General features: G+C 31.4%; 1 protein-coding gene across 6 annotated transcripts in view; it reads left to right on the forward strand.

Annotated features, from left to right (window-relative positions):
* The window catches only part of LOC107445372 (kinesin-like protein KIF28), a 72,021-nt gene extending 49,801 nt beyond the window's left edge, over positions 1-22,220 (forward strand). For 4 of the 6 annotated variants that reach the window (XM_071179348.2, XM_071179350.2, XM_071179349.2 and 1 more), the window contains 12 exons: positions 746-880; positions 986-1,134; positions 2,920-3,068; positions 5,284-5,418; positions 7,233-7,316; positions 8,251-8,313; positions 11,746-11,892; positions 14,880-15,005; positions 16,073-16,243; positions 16,353-16,433; positions 17,438-17,573; positions 19,784-22,220. In XM_071179348.2, coding sequence (XP_071035449.1) covers positions 746-880; positions 986-1,134; positions 2,920-3,068; positions 5,284-5,418; positions 7,233-7,316; positions 8,251-8,313; positions 11,746-11,892; positions 14,880-15,005; positions 16,073-16,243; positions 16,353-16,433; positions 17,438-17,573; positions 19,784-20,013 — 1,606 coding nt within the window. In that variant the 3' untranslated portion in view covers positions 20,014-22,220. The remainder of the gene's footprint in view (positions 1-745; positions 881-985; positions 1,135-2,919; positions 3,069-5,283; positions 5,419-7,232; positions 7,317-8,250; positions 8,314-11,745; positions 11,893-14,879; positions 15,006-16,072; positions 16,244-16,352; positions 16,434-17,437; positions 17,574-19,783) is intronic. The other 2 variants (XM_087150279.1, XM_071179351.2) reach the window with 2 other exon arrangements.
* Positions 22,221-22,532: the final 312 nt, after the last annotated feature.

A 22,532-nucleotide genomic window follows, 5' to 3' on the forward strand; every position in this document is an offset into this window, starting at 1 on the left:
GTATAGGAAATGCTTTAGTTTGCTTAAACGAAGATTACCTTCAAGTTAAATTATGAGTTGTGCTAGTATTGCTGTTGAAAGAATGTGAATTTTCATATTTACACTTGTTCTTAGTCCAAAACGCGTGTTTTTTAAGTTGTGCCACTATTGCAGCCCATGAGCAATGTATGCGCATATTATGTACGCATTATATTATCTCTATAAACAATTTTTTTTCCATTTTTATTCTTTGCTGTTTAGATTGATAGGCTTTTTTAAATACTCTTTAAAATGTAAAATGACAGCATTAAAAAAAACAAAAAAAAACAAGGGGGATAAGGAATGATTTGTTTTTTTTTATCTGGTATCAGTCAAAGAGCTTTTCATAACTCTTGTGGAAAGTATATCTGTTTAAAAAAAAGTTCAAGTTTTTGCGAATCAAATTTGCGTATTTAATTTTTAAAATATTCGTCTTCAATCAACAATTCCACCTCTAACTTGATATTTCGACTACCATTGTCAGTAGAAAGTACAGCTCAACTCCAAAATGCATAGAACTACTTTAAATAAATATACTCTTGCAGAAAATATTCATGTGTAAATAATATTGTGAAGAAAATTAGTTTCTAATTCAGTTTTTCGATTGCTATCTTATAAATAAAGTAACAGCTCTATAATTCCAGAATCAAATTGCAAACTTTTAATGATGTTTGAAATAACGCATATCTAATAAAAAAAATATGTTGTTTTTTGTGTGATTGTTTAGTATTCAGGAGTACCATGCAATCATCCATGTGCAAGACGAGGGTCAGATCATAATTGAGAAAGGATGTCCCGAAGCTAGAATATTGCTCAACGGGGAACCTGTCACTAGTCAATCAGTTCTCAATCACAATGACAGGTAGGGTGAGACTTATTTTTTCATTATTTCAGAACTGTAAAGCATGGAATTTATTATTCAGAAATTCTCGTGTTTTTTTTAAATAAAAACTGATATTTTTAAAAGGATTTTGTTTGGAACGACCCAGTTGTTTGTTTTCCAAGAATCAGATATCAGAGTCAAAGGGAGGAAATACCCTGAAATCACATATGAGATGGCACAGGAAGAAATTGCAGCAAGAGCAGGAATCAACCTGTCGGACGACAGCTCAAGAGGTAATTTTACACTATGAGTAAAAAAAAAATTATATGAAGAATCATGCATGGAAATTACTAAAAAATAAGTGTTGTCTGAATCAAAAGTGGGCATGTGAAGTAGATTTAGGAATCAATTCACATGAGAGCATTTAAAGTGAATGTAAATTTAAATCAAAGCGTGATGCGTTCGTTACAGTCTAATGTTTAGTTGCATAAACTTAGTGGTATGATTGAAGGAACAATTACGTTTTGCATTGTTCCCCCAATAATCGCAATATAAGGGAAGGTTACTATCATTTGACCGGTTCATCATTTTGCAGATATTAACATCAAGCTTTATTTGTTGACTGCTTCCTTTCAGGACTAGTTTCAAACACTTTAATGAAGTTTGAAAATTGCCCTCTGGATGGATCGTCAGTTAATTCGTGATCGAGTGAATTTCGTGTACAAGACAGTACGAATTGTGAACTTCTGTTCAATTTTTCAATGTAAACAAACTATGTACAAACGAGACGATTATAGTGTTTTAAATGTTACTGATACTGTTTAGAACTGTGTTTAAATAAGTGTTTAAGTTAACCGACTGCTAGTTGTCGTAAGTGATCCAGCGACAATTACTATGAATGGGCTGGTGATTCTACCCTAGAAAAATAATCCAGGTTAACATTTTGTGAGTTGAACAAAAAATTTTATTGTTTCTGATTCAGTAAAAGCATATCAAGAGGGATTAAATCGAAATGATATTAATAATTAAATATTAAATTTATTCCTTCTAGATCAATGTACACGCACCAAAAAACATCGAAGTATTAGAAATCGTTCGAAAAAATGGTTTAATTATGCTCTCCCTTCCAATTCACTGAGGCTCATAGCATTTTTAAACATTTTACTGACTTGTATTAAGTTGAGATTTTATTGAGAATAGAATGGCTACCTGCTTATTCATAGAAAGTGCATAGATTATTGGACAGTTTTCGTTGATTAGGCCAATGGTTTTCCTTTATTGGTTACTTTTTGTTTTATAGCATTTACTTAACATTTTGTAATTAGAACGTCTACGCTTAAAGATACACATAAGGTAAAGTTAGGTATGCAAGTATTCCCGCATCAGCCCATTGGGGGCCAAGGAATCATGGACTTTAATCATCCAGAATTAGCGACCAATGGCATGACCAGACAAACTGATTACTATCAATATGAAACTGGATGGTCTTCCTGTCACCGCTGGGAAACGAACCCCAGTCCTTCACAATGACAACTCTGTGTGTTTAACCAATGAGCTATCGCGGATCTGCTATGCCTAGCGTGGAAGACAATAATTGCATAAATAAATTTTCAAAAGTATAAAATTGTCATATTCGCCACTAAAATTCGACTGCCAAATATAAGTCGCCTAATGATGGCAACCTTTCTATAAGAACTTATCTTTGTTTGACGAGAAATTTTTCTGGGAGATTTCCGAAACGGAAATTGAGTCAGAATAATCGCCAAATATGAGGACTTCAAGGAAGGAGTCCGAAACTGAAAGAGAAGGAAGGAAAAAATATTACAGAAGGAGACTAACTCGAAGAGTCGTATTACTCGTAGCTATCTCGGGCAAACCTATACATATTACACTGGTGTAAAAAATTAAGAGAATTTGCAGACCTGGTCGATTAGTACTGGTAGAGATAATCGACCAGGTCTGGAAATTCTCTTAATTTTTCTACACCATTATATTTTAAAGAAACTGTAAGTTTAAAGTATCTTTGGCGATTGTAGCGGAATTATTTTCAACTTTTCTTATGAAAATGAATGTTGCAGAGAGTGTCCTCCTCAATAAAGATCTGTTGGAAGTTCTACCGGGTGTTGATGTCGCAAATTCAATCAGCGAAGAATTGGATAAGAGGGTCCGCTTCGAAATTATCCTCGTCTCACCACAGATGATTGGCAAGACAATGGGTCGAACCGAGGTACCTTCTTAACATTCCCTCTATTGTTTACGTTATTTCAAAGTTAAGTGGTCATTAAACTACGCTTTAATAATGGAGGTACTGTCCGATTATCACGCGAACAGTTCTTTGCTAAATTACTTTTAGTAAGCATGCGGGCTTTTTACCTAATAGCCAGACAGTAGTTCCATAACTCTTACTAACTGTATTTAAAATGCCGCAATTAAAATGCCATGTAACCTACTATTTATAAAATTCCACATTTAAATTATCATGTTACTGTTAATTAAAATATCCTGTTAATATCATGCTTTAAAACTCCACAAACTGCATCCAACTGGAATCAACTTACGGAATAGATTCAGGTATTTTGAAAGTTTAAAAATAGAGCAACCTTCTTTAGAATAAAACACAACAAAAATGTCGCCATGCAGTGGGTACCAGTGCACGGTGGACTTCAAGGTAACGAAACTGCAGATTTCTTGGCCAAAAAAGCCGCCAAGATTCTTAAGCCAGTTCCTTTCTACACCAGAAAAAGGGTAATAAAAATCTCTCTTCGAACAATATTTGAGGCAAAACTCTAAGAAAATAATAAAGATAAGGACTGGCTGGAAGGAATTAAATATATAAAAAAAAAAATCTTTAGAATAAAATCGTTCAACTATGCAGGGGGTGGACGAATCATCTTATAACTTAGAAAATTTTATAAATAATCATTTTATAACTTAGCAGTATTTAGATCACGCGATTTCTCCTACTTATCAATGAAGTTTAATGCTTTTAGAAGTTTGAGGGACCGACAATAAATTACAAACGGAAAATAGTTTTTTTGAACACCCTGCGCCAAAAACTGTAGCAATAAACTTGTAACTTATAACAATTATTTTGGTTATTATATGCAATAATTGTACAAAATTTCGTAAGACTAGCCTAAATATTTATAAAGATAGACATTTTTATAAAAAAAAACAAATTTTTTTTGTCTTACGTTTTTTTTATATATAACTTTAAAAACGGTCAATAAAATTAAACAAAATTTTTAGAGCAATTTAAAATTAATTAATTTTTATTCTTCTTAAAAATTTGAAAGACATTCATTGAAAACTATAAAGTTGTACTTTTATAAGAGGAAAAATTTAATATTTTTCGTATCGTATTTGGTAGTTAATGGAAAAAGTGCGAGTTGAATATCTTAATAATTCAAAAAGTTTCAAGCAATTTTCCAAGTCGTTTTCGTACTTTTTAAAAGAAACTTAAAATGATAAGGGGCCTTCTAGAAATATTATTTTGTGTCTTAAGACAAAATTAAATAACAAATGATAATACCTTACAATAAACGTTCATACAGCGAAATATGATTGTACAAGGAAAGAAAATATGCGAAAGAAAATACGCTTATGGGGGTGATCTCCAACAATGTCGGTGTCATTTGTAAAGCATCTTGTTTAAATAAGAAAGAAAATTGTTAGAAACTTGTTAAATTTTTATGGTATTTAAATCAAACTATTATTATTAGTTGCTAAATACGATTTACTTTGACATTAAGTAAAAAAAATTTCCCTGCCATGCGGAGTATGAAAGAACCGTAGTTGCTTGAAAATGAACAGGGTGGTTGTGGTTACAGACCTTAGTGGACGACCTGTATGATAAAAAAATAAAATGGCAGAGTTAATAACCTGCTTCAATAATTTTTAAAATTTCGCCTGCTACTTTATTTTAAATTGGAGAATACAATCATACTTATATTTAGTCTTCCTGCCTCCAATATATCGGACAATATTTGGTACAATTTTATCATTTAATAATATTTAAAGTTTTTTTTTCTATTCATATGCTGTTTCAAAGCAATTGTCTATCTAAATGTATCTACGTTTATCTTCGTTGATCTGACTTTTTAATTGTAATAACAAATTATAAGAAAGGTAAGAAATTCTATTTAAGGTACCGTTTGGATAGTTTTATGTCAGATCAATATCTTATTATTTGAAAATAATGGATTTTGTTTTAAGATCAAAATCTGAGGAAATTTATATTATTAACTAAAAAAGTTAATTAAATTCCATTAATTGACATTAAAAAATATTTCATACCAGTTATGAGACTACTTTCTTCTAAGTTACGAATTTATAATTGAAAAACATATTTTCTGCCAGTATTTAAATCACGGGTCTTAGAAGAAGTAATAATAATGAAATATGATTTAAAATCTTTTAAAATGGGACTTTTATTTTTGTAGGTGTATGTGAAAATGAAGAACTTGGACACACGACAAGAATATGAGTGGCCTAAACAGAAATTTCTGAATCGTCTGTATGTCATGAAAGAGATGTACCAGAACTACGAGGCAGATGAAGATTGGGATCTTCCACCTGTGAGTTTCGTTTTTTCAAAGTCATTACAAGATTTCGGAACTACGAAACTAAATTCTTTGACATCATATTTCTTGGGGATGGGTGATTGTTCCTGTTTTCCAGAGGCGCCACATATAGCCAAGAATTCGATTTCTGCCACACCGATACGCTTCACTCGTTTATAGGGTGGACTCATTCATACTTCCATTCATTCATCCACCGATCGTAATTTTGACCTGTAGCAAAGAACGATCAACCTCCAATTCAGTACCCCCAAATGTATTAACTGTAATGGGAACATGGAGGACTTTGTGACCCGACAGATTTAGTGTGCATCACTCACCATATACGGTCTTCGGCCGGCTGGATTCGAACTCCCATTCTGACGAACGTGAGTTCAGCATCCTGACAACCTGGCTATCCCAACCCCTTATAAAATATTAAAATTTAAGTTATTACTTCTTATAAAATGTGAAAAATGCTGAAAATATTAATAATTATAAGAGAAAAGCAAGATTAAAATACTTATTGTATACATTTTTTTTAAAAGACTAAATTATTAACCCACGATAAAATATGCTGCAAAAAATTTTAATGTCATTGACACCAAAAATCATGACAACTACTTTGCACCAAAAGTGTTGTAGTGGAATAGTAGAGATAATTCCTTGTGTAATCAAACACCGAACACAGTTGTTGGAGTAGAAGATTGTTTCTCTACACTTCTTTTGGTGAAAAGTAGTTGCCGCCGTTTTTGGAGTTCAGTAACCCTAAGACAGAAAATTTACATTTACGATACAGTTTGAAGCAAGAACAGGTAGTTTAGGGAAAGCAAAAGCACACTAATTCTTAAAATATAATTAATATCTAAATCAAGCATGCACGCAGCACAAAGGGAATATTTAAACGAATTAGAATTAGGTTAAACAAAATTAAAGGAGATAAAAATGAAAAATTATAAAACTATTCATTGCGAGTGGTAAATTTTTACAAATTAAAATAAAATTATATTTATCAGACAACTGAAAACGTACATATATTTTGTAACGACCGACTTTTGTTTCGAGTATAGCAGAATGCAAGATAACAATAAACTAGTTCCATCTCAGACTTAATTCATTAAAATTAATCTACTGTTAGCATCTGACGATATACGCCGAAGTTTGTATTTTCGGAAATAATTCTGGAATGCGTGCAAACTTGATGTACGCATTCTCTGTTATTGATTGTAATTTCAACTACACCTTTTTAACTGTATATGAACAATTGATTTGGTGCTAACTTAAAGGAAAGTATTACTTCACGCAATCTTTTGAGTTGCTTACCACCAAATTCGGAGACTTATTACCTTGTAGAAAAAATGTTTAAACTTGCTAATTTTAGAATATAAGCTAAAAAATAAGTTAAAAGTATAGAGAAAGCATGGAAAATAATATAATAAAGATTAATGAAAGGAGAAGAAGAAAAATTATAAGAATAAAATATTTTCTAAAAATATTTTTTAAAACATATGAAAAAGCCGGAAAACAAAATAATGAAGAAAAGATTTAATCATGTCATCAGCTCAAACGATTATAATCGCAAAATGGAGTGATTTCAAATGTTGTATTAATATAGTCCAAAGCAAAATATATCAATGCAATAGTGTGAGGAGCACTTGATATATATATATATATATATATATATATATATATATATATATATATATATATATATATATATATATATATATATATATATATATATATATATATATATATATATATATATATATATATATATATATGATAGTTTTAGAATGATCATACAATTAACAATGTATTGTCATTTAAAGGAGCGCGATCCTTTTCTTGAAGATCCTGACACAGAAGTTAGAATTGGAACTGTACAAGTTTATTTACAGCCTTTGTCATACAAGGTAAGCGACTTATATCTCGTCTAAATAGAAATAAAAATGTATGCAAGTAAAATGGGTCGCATTTTTCTTCGCTTATAAAATAATTTGCGACCCCTTATGTTTGTATTTCTTTTCATTTCCCATTCGGCAAATATTCTAAAAATGTGCATTTAAAGTGATCATTACGGAACGCTATGGGTATTTATTAAATCCTTGTCAAAATTAAAAACATTAAAATTATTCTGTTATTGATGCCAAACAAGCATTAAATTGATACAGTGAGAAACGTTATTAAAACTTGTGAAATAATTTTCGAATACAATTATTAGAAGAATTTAATTGAAACCATTAAAACCTGGATGTATTGTGAACCGGAAACGTTTTTAAAACTTGTGGAATCATTATGAAGAGCCATCTTTAAAAGTATGTAACTAAAATCATCAAACCAGTTTTGTCCGTTGAATGAAAAGTAAGGCGTTACTGATAATTTATCGCTGATAGAATACTTAAAAGGTTAGACGTAGATTTTCGTTCGCAGGCTTAGACCTACACACGCTTAAATCTAATATTCAGAGATGCAAGGTGGGTTAAGAACATAAAAAGTGGTATTATTTTATCATAAAATACGGTGAAAAATCAAATTTTAGAACACAATTTATTTTTAGAACCACAGATGTCTTGATTTTGAGCTAAAACAAAACATTCTGAACCATTCGAAATGTGTTCCGGTAACTAAGAACATGTTATTTAAGTCGAAACGAAAAAAGATTAAATCTTGTAGTTTTACAACCACTCTTTATATTTTTGAACATAAATGAATAGCACTGAACATAATTTCAAATATATTTTATGCGTAAATTTTATTTCATGAAAACAAATTTTGACAAGGGTTTAAAAATATAAGACAAGAGGACACCTAAAAAATGAACCTTAATACATCTAATGATATTTTTAGGTTGAACTGAAGGAACAATTAGAGATAATCAACTACAAAGGCACAGATGTTGGAATAATTAACGTAAGTAGTGAATGTCTTTTATTTCATTTTATTAGCATATTGGTCTCTCTTTACAGTGAATAAAAAAGATCATTGTGTTGTGAATTATAACTTAACTTATACATTATCAAAGCAACCAATAAATTTCAGTAATTTCAAAGTAACTAATAAATTCAGATGCTACAAATTCAAATAAACACCTCCAATAACCCATTTGTACCCAATTTTATGGCTGAAATAAGTTAAGCTCTAGAGCAGAGGTCGCCAAAGTGGTCTATATAGACCCCCAGGGGTCTATTTAACAAAAGCGGGGGTCGATGTGAGACAGGGGGGCGAATGGGGGTCGATCCGAATCGGAAGGGTCGATTGTGGGCCGGAAAAAAAAAACAGTTCTCAATACGCAAATCACACGTACCTAATTAAGTATGTAAAATTTGTGAATTTTTTATATAATTGACTCTATATCAGTTTCTTTGTAAAACATAAATTAATAAACGTATATTTATTGGGGTGAAACAAGTATTTACGTACCACCGCGCAGTGGCACGAACTCAGCGCAGTTTATAAGTCATATGCATATGTGCGCTTGTCCAAATGTCACGTGTGACGAGCATTGACGTTATGCAAATATCATACGCAGTTTCAGCTATCTTTGCAAACTGTGTTGAATATTTGCAGTGTCATTATTAAAACTTTTATAGTTTTGGATAATTAGTTATTGTTTCGATAAAACCATTCGTTTAGTTTAGATATCAATTTCAATTATCAATGCACAAAAAAGAAGGTAAGCATTAATATTATGGATTAGTACAGCCCGCGACAAAACTATAGCACACTTTGTATTTTTTTGCGAAAATTACAAAATTGACCAATTTTGACGAAAATTAAAATTGACCAATTTTGACGAAAATTAAAATTGACCAATTTTGACGAAAATTAAAATTTACCAATTTTGAACCCACTGTAGCGAACCTTGCAAAAAAACACCAGGCACACCCATCTCATTGATCAAGAAGCAGTAAATCTTTAGTTACTTTACTTATTATATCTACTTATGCATAGTTACTTATTATTTAATAATAAGGTATTTAAATTTCAATATTAATATATTTTTCATAAAACTATTGTTACACAATGTACTATTACTTTAATAAATGTTTAAAATCATAAAATAAATGTACAAACATAGTATCTAATAGTTTTATTTTAATTAACAGAAAATTACTTTTTTGGGGGTCGATGGAGATTTCGAAAAATTATATAGGGGTCGATGATCAAAAAAGTTTGGCGATCCCTGCGCTAGAGCGTCACAACATTTATTGGCTGCTACAACACAAACCTATTTAAGAGCAATATGTAAAGATTCAGCAATTACCAATACGTTGAACCTGTTTATCTCGAACCTCTTTATCTCGAAAACCTCTATATCTCGAAATTTTTAAAATTCCCCTACATTTACCGTCTAAAATCAATGTATTTTCCATGTTTATGTCGAAATTTTTTTTTTTTCAAAGCCTTCGTTTCTCGAATTTCTAATAATAGAGCACAAATGTCAAAACATTCTTTATCAGCAGAACTCGTAGACAGAGATGAATTTCGTGAATCCACAGGAGGTAGGGATGAACAGGTTGGGGGTGTTTCTTGGAATTTCAATCACTACCCCTGCACTTCCTTAACTAGAAAGGAATACAATGATTCTGGCAATAAGTGAGGGGTTAATGAATGAGTAGTGACCATCAGGGGTTAGCTTTTTAACATAGATAAGAAAGCTAAAAATAGAAAATCATTTTTGACCTCGAAATTGCAACCAATGGATCAAAGGATAATTAAGAGTTTTAAAGTGAACTATAGAAAACGATCTACGAGGAATTTGCGATCTTTCTAACCTCAAGGAATAATCGAAGCAAATAAGGTTATCAGTAAAAATATTGGAAAATTATTTTCAGTGTTAAATGTATGTTAAGAAACTGTTATGTAATTAGGCGTAATGTGGTATAATTAATTTAAAGAAATGTCTATATTTTTCAACTAAAAACAAAGCACTTTTAATAGAATTTCTTAATTAAATTTAATTTTTTATAGTACCTGTATAACTCGAACCTCTTTTTCTCGAATTTTTCGCCTTTTCCGTGAGATTCGAACTAAACAGGTTCGACGTATTAGAAACACGAACTCTTGGACATGGGTCCAGTATCCTACCAACCAGGCTATCCCTACCTCTCATTTCTTGATTGACTTGATCCCTCAAAAATTTTGAATTTTAAGTTGTTTCTCTTCGGTTTATAATTTCTGAAAATGTGTTCTACTTTTCCAAAAGACCAGCATTCTACTAGATTTTGTGCCTCAGTGACTTACTCCTTTAAACCATAGGATTGAATCCTAGCACGTGAAGATCCAATCACTAGCTCAAAAGTTATTTAAAGTGCTCTTTTTTTTTTTTTTTTTTAAATTTTTTTTTTGCGTGTGTGCGTGCACTGTACATAAACACCCTTATCAATTAAACATTGTAAGGAGCGAGTCGGATGTTATTAGATAATTTCTTGAAAGAAATAGAAAACAGAAACATTTAAGCATGTTTTTTTTTTTTCAACCTGTAGTCTCGAAATATCGTCTTTTTAAATAGTTTTTCCTCATTATTATTTTCTTCTAGTTACAGCGCCATCTGTAGAAAAATGCATAAACCTATAAGCCATATTGAGTTGCATGTTTTAGCAAATCTCAATCTGTAGTAAAAAAAATGGAGATTCTTATTTAATATTTCAAAGGGGGAGGTTAAATTAGATACCATTGAATATATCTTAAAAACTTTTGAATAAGACTGATTCAATTTTTTTCGCCGTAGCCAAGGCTGTAGCCAGGATATTTTTTCGGGGGGGGGGGGGATATGGTAAGAAGCAAGGACGGTTTCAGACATGCAAAGTAGGGGAAAAACATTGTAACAAATATTGTTTATTCTGTTGTTTGTAAAAGTTAAACTAGTAATTAAAAAATATTGCATAATAATTATTTTTCAATTAATATTAAATAATGATTATAATCAATTTGTAAACAAAGTTTACAAAGACATGTGACGGGGATTTGAAGAAAATTTTTCGATTACTTTTTTAGGACAAACCGGAATATTTCGAAATATGCTTAATAAAGTTAGTTAATAAAAGGTTTGATTCGACAGTTTTTGTTTTTCTTTTTACCGAGAGGCTCAAAGAAAGTCTAAAAAGTTTGAATCCCAGAATTTCGGGGGGGGGGTGTTTTGTCCTGACGGTCCCCCCCTCCTGGCTAAAGGCCTGGATCTGACGTATACGTTCCTAAATATTTGACCGCTTCCAAACTTTTTTTAATACTCACTATATAACAACAATAACGCTAAATAATAAATTCGCTGAATGATGGAAGTTATAAAATGACTCATACAGTATTTTAATCTGATTTATAATAAAAACTGCGTTTACACAGGTTGAATTAGTTCCTTGCTCAGATGAGGGTGCAGAATATACAGAACAAGACGATCAATTTGTCGAAAAGCAAACAGAGCTCCTGGGCAGAAACTTATACTTTTTTGTGAAAATTAATGGATGTAGAGGCATTCCTAGCAGATTTACGGTAAGAGTTACTTTTTATACTTTTGATACTTTGTATCATTAGGTGAATGACAAAGACTGTTATGAAGACATTATTTCCGTAACAACCCCGAAATATAAAACTGTTTCTACATTTTCAAAAAAAAATTTTTTGTAACCGTCGTTGAATAGCAGACCCGATTTTTTTTTTTGGTGTACGACTACTATTGTTCAACTCCGTAGCCTTGCAATTTTGAACCCAATCCAGAAGACAAAGGCACTCCTGGATCAAGTATTGGAAGAAAATTGCCTTCGAGGATGACTTCTTGATGGAACTAACCCTAATTTGCGTTACAGGGACAGAAAAACCACGAAAACCTCCCTCGGTTATCCTGACGGAAAGGGGACTCTATCCCATGATCCATCTACCACTGAAGTTATTTTACGTCAGCACTGTCTTCGGTGCAAGTCGGATGCGGAATTCGTATCGCCCAGCCATCGTTGGGATTCGAACCCGGTGCGAACGTTGTATCTCCTGAGTCATCAGGGCTCTGTTTCCACATTTTGTGACACAGTTTATGCAAATATTACCCTCGACAAAAACAAATCCATCTCTTTTTCTACGCCAAATGGAAAAAATAAAGATTATCACACATATTGTGTATACAGTTTGTGAATTCAAAATGCACAGCATTCAGAAGAAAAGAAAAAGGTTTATAGAGAATCAGCCAAAAGAGGAAAAACTAAAATTAAAATAAAATAGTTTTTCATTAAATAGTGAAAATGTTATGATGTTATTGAATCGTATGGTAGTGCGCGAAAAATTGTATTTTTAAATTCGATTTCACAGGAATTATTCGATTAATTTTGCCTCTTTGCTCAATGATATTACTTTAATAAAAATGATGGAAAAATTGTATACCTTATAATTCAAAATTTTGTCCACTATTATTAAATAAAATAATAAATATTTGCTAAGTGTCAGTTTTTGCATGGAATTATCTTTGGTTAAACGAATTTTATAATTGTGTGCAAAAAATTTTGGATTTGCTCAAAAAGTTCTTCAGATATTGCGAAATAGTCATAAGGAAAAATTAATATTAAGGGATCCAAAATTTGGATCGCTCTCCTGACCAAACAATTGGGACCATATTTTCCAGATTGCGGCTAACCTCTACCTCTATATTTTAGGAGTCAAAATTCCGAATCCATCGAAAAAAAGTATGTTTGTTTCAGAAGTACGTTTTTGTGACTGATGTCGCAACTTGAAATACTGTCTGCAACTAAGTAATTAGCATCTCTGAAATCACCCTTTCGAACCATTAAGATTGAGTGCTAGAACGTGAAAATCTTATTATTAGATCAAAAGTTATTCAGAATGGTCTGTTTTTTTTTGTTCATTGATATATTAGCTAAAAATATATTTTTTATATTGTATTTATTTACTAATAAAGACAAGTTTTTCAAATATATTAATAAAGTATGTAATGTATTTATATAAGTATATGATAGTGAAAAACCACTGTCATCATGTTCGTATGAATATTCGTACCAAAAACAAAAGATTTTCAAACAATGCAGTCATTCGAAAAAAAATAAATATTAATGTACACTTTATATGGATTGTATTAGCAATGTTGTATTTCTTAAAACTTCTATAATTATCTTTTCAATCTCGCAAAAAAATATTTTAATGAAAAGTTTTTCGAGGTTACTGTTTAGCGTAGAAATAATGCTTTCTTGGCAGTTGTACAAACGAGCCAATTAAAGTTACTCTTGATGCAAGAATCAAGTTTATTTATAAGATTTTCAACCCTGTTACTTGTCTACTTTCACGTAATCTTCTTTCCTATCTGTAATGGTGCAAGGCAGCACTTTGACAAAGCACAAGCCTGCGGAAGCTTTGAAAGAGTTCTTACAGCTTGGTCGTGTCTTATGATTTCAAGCAAATTCAGTGTAGTTCGAAACGAATGATGTCACAGATTTGGAACATCAGAACATGCCTGAAAAGTCCTGATAAGCAAAATATTCTTGCTTGAAATTACTGGACTCGTAGAAATTCATGGGGGGTCCAGTGATTTTATGCATTGACCTATTCACTTTACCTAACCCTTTATTGATCATTTCAAAGCTGAACTCGATTGTAACCGTCTATATACAGGATTGTTCCTTGCCTGAATTTAATTTGTTGTAACATCTTAAATCTAGTGATCCAGAGGACGCTACCAACATCTAATCTTTTACGTTACTTATTAAATTTCAACATTAAGAAACTGGTTCTAGTTGCCTTGTCAAAACATTAAGAGTTATCTTATTAAGAATTTAAATTAACTGATATTTTAACGTTGCGAAGGGTGTTGCTTTTAACTATATTTTCGATATAACCTTTTTCTGTCTTTTTTTTTTTTTTTTGGTATTTTTTTGTACGTACAATGTGCTGGAACATATTAATATTATTAAGCATTAGCAATATTCTATGACAAATTTGATTTTGATGTTGTGAAAAACGGTATCGTGTCTTTGAAATTATTTAATTCAATAGCTACTTTTTTTTTTAAATAAAACAATATTTGTTTTAAATTCTCTCCCTTACATAAAACGTTTTTAATGCTTTTTTATTATTGTAACCGAGAAGTAAAGATGCCCAAATAACTATTAGGCAACTAATAAAAATATTAATAGTTTTGATTTGAAATTTCTTGCAATTTTTTAAAGTTGAATTGAAAGACACTAAAAATGTTTATACATGATAGGTCATATTTCATATTTTAAAGCAAAAATATCATTTCATAAATTTGCTGTAAGGGCGTTACTCGCCCAACAGAAGCTAAGTATATTTTGTTACAGCCTATTTTTAATAAAATGTTATGGTTAGCAATGAAAATATATGCAACAGTCAAGTTACTGATCTAGTTCTGTCTTGATCATTTTAAAACAAATTCACAGTGCGAGACCAAATGACATTAACATACGTTGTCTTACAAAAAAATAAACTTTTTAATTTGTAAAATAAGGACGTTATTATTTCAGGATGTCAACTGTAAATACCGCGTCTATTTTGACGAAGCTGACACTGTAACCGAAACAGTCTCTGATACATCGAACCCCGATTTTCATCACAGTAAAATGTTCTCATTCACTCCAGTCACGCAACAGGTATTTATTCACTTTTAGTATTATGAAATTAAGGTAACAAACATATAAAACGTGTTAGTGTTTGTTCCTGCTTGTAATAGAGTGGATGTCATAAGTTTATAATTATGATTTGGGAATTTAAGAAGTTTCAATTTTACCAAAAGAAACAAAAGCATTGTTTCTTAAAACGTATAAAATAAAATGGAAATAAGATTTTACTAATTTGTGTAAGAGGTCTACAGACCATTAAAATTTAACCGAATTGAAATAACCCGAAATTGTTTATAAATACAAACTTTTTCAACTGGTATTTTTTATTTATTTAAAGAATGGTTTTGAAACAATTTTCGAATAAAATTTTTTTTTTAAAAATTAAAATCACAATAATTATTTATTTATAAAATAAAATATCTTATCGACCTTTTTATATACTAAAGATTGAACTAGAAATCGTTTAAAAAGTTTTGTTTTCAACAAGAACTAAATAGTTGTTCTTCAGAAAGCATTAATTATTCGAACAAAAAACTACAAATCTGAATTGGATACCTGCAGGCGACGTCATTGTGGGTATCGATGCTGCTTGTTTGTTGAAACGAGGCATTTGTTTGTGTTAGCAACTGTTCTTCCCATTCTATTTCGAGTAAGCCTAGCATATCAAATGTTAATACGCTATACGATCGATTCATAATCGATTGTCATCTGCAATAATCTCTTAACTAAGGAATTCCTTTGAATTATGTAATTAGTACTTAACTAAATAAAAGCAACGATCTATAAATTTTTCGTTAATTATGAAAAGAAGTCGACAGCAAAATAGGCCCAACAGTTGCGACGTTCGCACACCATCTTGTTTATAAGCAGCCAGCCAGTGCTAAGGCTACAATTTAAGTGGCTGTGTATCAGCGGTCTTCTTTTCGAGTTGAGAATATCCCATTGTGATTGTATCTAGCTAGAATTAAGAACAATAGGTTGAAGAGTGCTTTTAAGATTGCATGCATAACAATTACTAATATCAAATAACACATGCACTGATAATCAGAACAGTAAGCTAATTTTCAGTTAAACATACTCCAATTTATTATTTTAAGATACTGAGCTACTTGAAAGATGGCTACATAGTGATTCAAGTTTGGGGCAAGCAGAAACCTCGAAAGTCGGCTATCGCCAAATCTAAAGGCAGGAGCACGAAACAGATGATGCAAGATGATCTTCTCAATCAAACATCCCGGCTTATGAATGGATTTCGCATTAATGGAAGGGTAGGCAAGCTTATTCTTCTCTCCGTTTTTCTCTCAGTAACCTTTCTTGAACTGTTTATTTTAAGTTCCTTGAACTGTTGTTTGAACTCTTTATTATTATTAATTTCAGAATGTCGATCCAAATAAGCAAAGCATGATTGTCGAATTGTTACTGATGAAAAAGAACCAACAACGGCAGCAACAAAAATTAGTAAGAGAAAATTTAATATTTCATGACTGATTCTTTTGTCACTTTGTGATAGATATTAATTAGGCTGATTATTTATTTTATCTTCAGGCTATTTCTTCTTTTTTTTATTCTTCAATTATCTATAAGTGTAGTGGAAAATTTTCCTACCTTAAGTTCCTACTTTTTTCCAACTTTAGCAATTTTCATGCAAAAAATTTTAATTTTCTTTTAAAATAGCATAAAAATTTGTTAAATAAATTAAGTATTAAGAATAAAATAATTTTACCTGATTTTGTAGCTTGATGTGATAAAAATTAACAACATAATTATTTCTTTGAATTAGCAACAAATATGAATTAAAATAAAAAGAAAGTGCGAAAGCAAAAGAAAATAATAAATCGGAAAAAGAAAAAGAAAGTGTGAGAAAACCAAAAATTAAAGTAATTCAACATTTAATCTTTATCAGCTATCAAGAATGTACAATTTGAAACATTCGAAACGAATGTTTCAAATTTCCCTCTTCATTCAACTACTTCAAAAAAAAAAAAAAAAAAAAAAAAAAAAAAAAAAAAAATTGTAATTTTAGTTAAACACTGTCCTATTTATGCTTACAGTGAACCAAAAAAAAATTACCTTGCGAAACTTTTGTTTTAACTATCGAATTTCCAATCACTAAGTGCCAAACTTAATAAGGTTTAAATGTATAAATTATCTGTGAAATCAGATGTAAAAGCCTGCTTTCTTCGATTTTAAATCTTCACCCACACAATATCAGGAAGTTGTGGTTCTCATTGCGCAGTCAGAATTAGTGAGGAGACTTTTTTGTGTCTGTTTCCGTAACTTAATTAAAAGTCAGCACCATTTTGAAATCAACGCTTTGAATCAGCAAGATAGGGACTTAATTCATGAAAATTCGATCCTTAGAATAAATTTTATTCAGGTTGATTTCCTTCTTTTTTTTTTTTGGTTCACTTTGCACGGAAGGTATATCCTGGTAATTGAGTGTTGTTTTTTCCCAATAATAGGAGAACATCGGTCAGTTGGTGGACATAGCCGAAAAAAGTAAAGTGAGAGATCTTCCACTTCCCATGGTCAAAGAGCTTCTTCTAGCCAATTCGAATGAAGAAGCCGCAAGAGTTTTCCATCGTTACCTGCCAAAAGGTATTTGCATATATAACATACAATTAAAAGATTAAACGCCTAACATATCGGCAAATGCTCACAGTTAACCGCTTAACTATTTAAAAATAACCATTCCCACTAAGAGATTCAAGCGAAGATTTGGGGTGAATCTTTACGCTTTTTGTAGAAAGAGAATTTTTTTCTTCTTTCAGGGATTTTTACTTTAAAAAATTTGTTTATTTAATGTGTCACTTACAGACTTTGCAGCTTCAAAAATATAAAGTAAAAGTTAGCAAAATTTGTTTCGTGCCACCCTGTGGTCTCATAAAGTGTCTATGACTTGATTTGGTTATTATTTTTATATGAAGTTTCTCGACAGAAGAAATCATGAATATATAAAAACAAAAACTATGGGCCGGGATAGCCTGATTTGTAGGGCGTTGGACTCACGCGCGTGAGAACAGAAGTTCTAATCCAGCCGGCTGAAGACTCCCCGTGTAGTAAATGGTGACTGGTGCACGTTAGATCTGTCGAGTCACAAAGGCCTCCATGTTCCCATGACAAGTTATACCTCTGGGGCTACTGAATTGGAGATTGATAGTTCTCTGGTTTAGGTCAAAATTACGATCTGTGGATGAATTAATGTATGTATGAATGGGTTCGCCCTATAAACGGGTGGACGTATGGGTGTAGCAGAAGTCGAATTCTTGGTCATTGATGGCACCATTTGAAAACCATAATAATCACACCCCTTGCCTTAATGACCTCGACAACAACAACAATTATTTCCAGATACAGCAATCAAAACTTCGATTGTCAGTTTTAATTTTATTAGTTTAGAACGAATTCTAAAAGGAATTTTCACTAAAAAATAGTTTTTGCCCTTACCGCCATTATAATGATGTGCAGATTGCTGGTTCGGTTTCAGTTTGCTATCTCATCTTACGAAAATATTTTAATACTGAAATAAAAGAAGTTACTTTTACAAATTGTTCTATTTTATCAATGAAAAATTCCGATTATCCTCTACATTTCTTTTTTCGACATGTTTATTTAGAATTGTAAACGTACTCACAGAGAATTGAAACGACATAAAATGCTAACAACCGAATTGGTCAAAGTGTGAGTTGCTCTAAATTAACGGTATTTTTTTCCAGCTCAAAGAAACAGTTGCATATATTTTCGAGCAATTTGCGATTGTTATATCACAAGTATTTTTGAGCAATTTTTGGTGAAAGTTGATGATACGATTGCACATACGGTTAACTTGCCAGTTTCGTAATCAATAATTTTCATCGTGTGATATATATATTATAACCTTAGTTCTTACAATCTGATAGAATAACTGATAATATCTGTAGAATACTTGATTTTCATACTTGAAAGGTAAGTTATATAATGAGTATTATACGAGGGCTTTTTTTGAAGTAAGGACCATTTGAAATTTAAAACCAAACAAAAGATCATTTTCATGAAACAATTTTTTTAAATTCTATAAACGCTTCTCTTTTTTAAAAATAGTTGCCAACTTTTCTTAAATACTTATCATACCTTACATCTAGATTTAGAATACCCTCTTTATGGTAACTTGCCGCCTGCTCCGATTTCCAAGAGGTCACGACCGTTTTCACGTCTTCGTCATCGTTCTACTGGTTGCCTCCAAACTGATGTTTGAAACATCGGAAAAGATGAAAATTCCTTAGCGCAATGTCTGGGCGAGTCCCAATGAGGGGCGAGTCACCCCTGGGACAATGAGGGGTGGTCCAAAACTTCCCAGCCAAAAGAGTCCAATAAAGCTCGGGACTGAGCTGTGAAAATTGAGAGTCATTGTCATGGAGTAGTAAATTTCCCTGTCAGCATGCTTCACAAATCTGTCGGTGAAGGTATGCAGCAGGCGAGTTTTTTGCAGACGAAAAATGCAGCACTGATCGTACCTTATACGGGGTGGGCGATTTGTTAAACTTGTACATTTTAAGGACACGCAGCTGATCATACAGATTACCCACAAAGCTGTAACCGGGCAGAGTTGTTCCCAAGAAATGCCAAGACACGACACAAGCACACTTTGCGACGCACGCGTCGTCTATTAGTGTACGCAACAAAACGGCCCTTACTTAAATACAGCTCTTGTATATTGGACATATATTATATGACTGGGGTGCCTTGATACGATAGTGAGCAAGGGTGCCCCACTTTTGAAAAATTATGGAACCTCTACATTTACTGAACTTATTTTTTTTCCTTTGAAGGACATGCGCTACCAAAAACTCCCGTAAGCGTTGCGGAGGAAGAAGAGATTGAGGAAGAGGAAGAGGAAGAAGAGGAAGATGAGGAGGAGGAAGAGGACGAAGATGAAGACGAGGACGATGAAGAAAAAGAAAAGAGGAGAGAAAGAAGACGCCGTCGTAGAGGAAGTGGGGAGTCGGACGATGAGGACAATAATTCTTATAAAGGCTCGTCAACTTGTATAGTAGTGTAAACATTTTTCAACAGTCACTTTTCCTTAGCATATATGACTAAACAAAGTATGAGAGATTAATTTATTCAAGAGAAATAAGATTTTTCCAGAAAACACTATTTTTATATTAATTTTTAAATATTCTTTACGTACCAAAAAAAGTGAAACAGTGTTGTTATTCCCAGGAAGGAGAAACAGCTTAGAAGAGTTCCATATTTGAACTATACGAACAATCAAACATATTTTTATAGAACTTGAGTTGTAAAAATATGTAATAAAATAACGCACATCCATTGATGTTTTAAGTATACTTTCAGAAATTTTTAACGCAATATATTTTTTAAAGTTGATTTTAATCTTTCATCTGCCATTTAAAATCAAATCGAATATCACTTAACTGTACTTAAAACACGACGATCTTCAATTAAACTTGAGGTATTTTTCTTACATTTGTTTTTATCAGTTTCAACTTTTAAAACATTTTCTCGTAAATCATATCAGTACGTGCACAATTTTTTTAAAAATGTTTTTTTGTTATACGCTCATTTGAAAATACAGACTGAGAAAATGAAAAGTTGCGAAACTGCGTTTTCAGAACCTTTTTAAGTATTTCTTATCATAAATTATACCATGAGTTAAGATTTTATACGCAACATAGGGATACGATCAGAAACAAAAAGAAAAAACAACCTACATAAAGCACAAATAGTGCTTAAATTATTTATATTTCAAAACTATTATTTTTAATTTTAAATTTCTGCTTTTAACATTAGAGAAAATCGTTTGGTAAAATCGTGAAACATGCGTTGCCAGATGTCAAATGAGTTATCTTTTTATGGTGCATTAAATTTGAAGATATTTTTAAAATTGGATATTTAGATAAGACTTATCTTTAAAGATTAGTCAATTAAAACTAAACTTATTCATGTAACTCTTTACGATAAGATTAATCTAATAAGACGAATCTTATCGTAAAGAATTGCATGGGATTTAAGCAGCAAAACAACATACTTTCCTCAACTCATTTGGGTCTAGTATCCTTTTCAAAAGAAATAAAAAGTGGTGACTGAAATGTTTTATTATTGACAATTATTTTGTAAACATGAGAAGGTTTTATCTTATGAAATATATTATTTGTGCAACTATTTTTATTTCAATTCTAAACTAGAACACAATTCCTTTTTAAAGGTAAAGCGGTAGGTAATTCAAGAAAATACTTGGTTAAAATATTAATAATTGATCAATGGACCTATTTTTTGTACATTTTTTACCTCATTGGCCACATTTGCGTGTCGGGCATTATTATTAGGTTAAATCCTTTTTAGAGTAAGAGTAATACTTGAATCTAACTTAAAACATATAAAAGGAGAATATTGGAACAATGTTTTGTAAAATTTTCTTCAAAATATTTACAAAATTTTGTCTTTGAGAATTATTTTTTGGGAACTCCGTGGAAAAAGTATTTTTGTCCTGGTCATGGTTTCTTAAAAACGAATGCAACAATTTCGCTGAAATTTTGCACATCTTTCAGATCGATTTTTCAGTAACTAAACGATGGATTGAAAAATTGAAACTAGAATTTCTTGCAAAGTTATACGATTTTAGATCATATTTTGTTTTGCAAAATAAGTTTCATTCTATGCTAAAAACATTCTTTCCTTCAATATCTGGTCTATCTAGAAGAAGTGTGGGCAAAATCGACCCCCGACTTCAAAAATAGAATTTTGGGAAAACTCAATTTTTTCTATTTTCAGTCAAACCTAATGCTCCAAAAGCAGTTATTGACTTTAAGAAGTTAATGAAAAGGAGTTAATAAAAAATAATTGTAAAATATTGCTCTATTCGGTAATTTAAAAAAAAGAAAAGAGTTTTTGATATTTGGAAACTCATTTAACTCCGAATTGTTTTAAAAGAATTTTATATTCGAAACACAAAAGAGACTTTTTCGTTAACAAATACGTTTTTTTAAAGAGTAAAATGAATGCCTAAACGAATGCAATAATGCTAGAGTCTAAGTATTATTGAACTCTGAGCATTATTGTATTAATTTATAATGCATTGATGCAATGATACTCAGACAAACTATTGCGAGTTTCCCGTTCATCAAGTGTAACGTCGATTTTTTTCTCCTTTCGTTTTGTGAATTACTTGTCAAGATTTTTATGCAAATAAAAATGCTAAATTCCTGTATAAAGTATTTGTAAAAATAAAATAATTATGGTTTTAAATTGTTTTTATTAAAATTCAATATTGTGTTAAAACAAACCCATCTTGTAACACCATAAAAAATAGTGCGTGGAGTCCCTCCGCGCTGAAGAAGTTACACTTCGCAACCTGCGACGTTAATTGTAGAAGAATCAGCAGTCTTAGAAGGATCACTAGCTCTATTCAACGACTCTTTTTCCTGCTCCGCTCGCTTCCGTGCTCTGTAATCACGATAATATTGAGCATTTCTCCCTCGTGGACCTCTTGTGGTTGCCTCATCGTCTCGCCCTGGAAAATGTATTTGTAATTATAATGTATGTGAATGCGTCATAAAG

Source organism: Parasteatoda tepidariorum, chromosome 1 (genome assembly GCF_982258835.1).
Source record: "Parasteatoda tepidariorum strain Cologne lab strain chromosome 1, Ptep-v5.0, whole genome shotgun sequence".
NCBI lineage: Eukaryota > Metazoa > Arthropoda > Arachnida > Araneae > Theridiidae > Parasteatoda > Parasteatoda tepidariorum.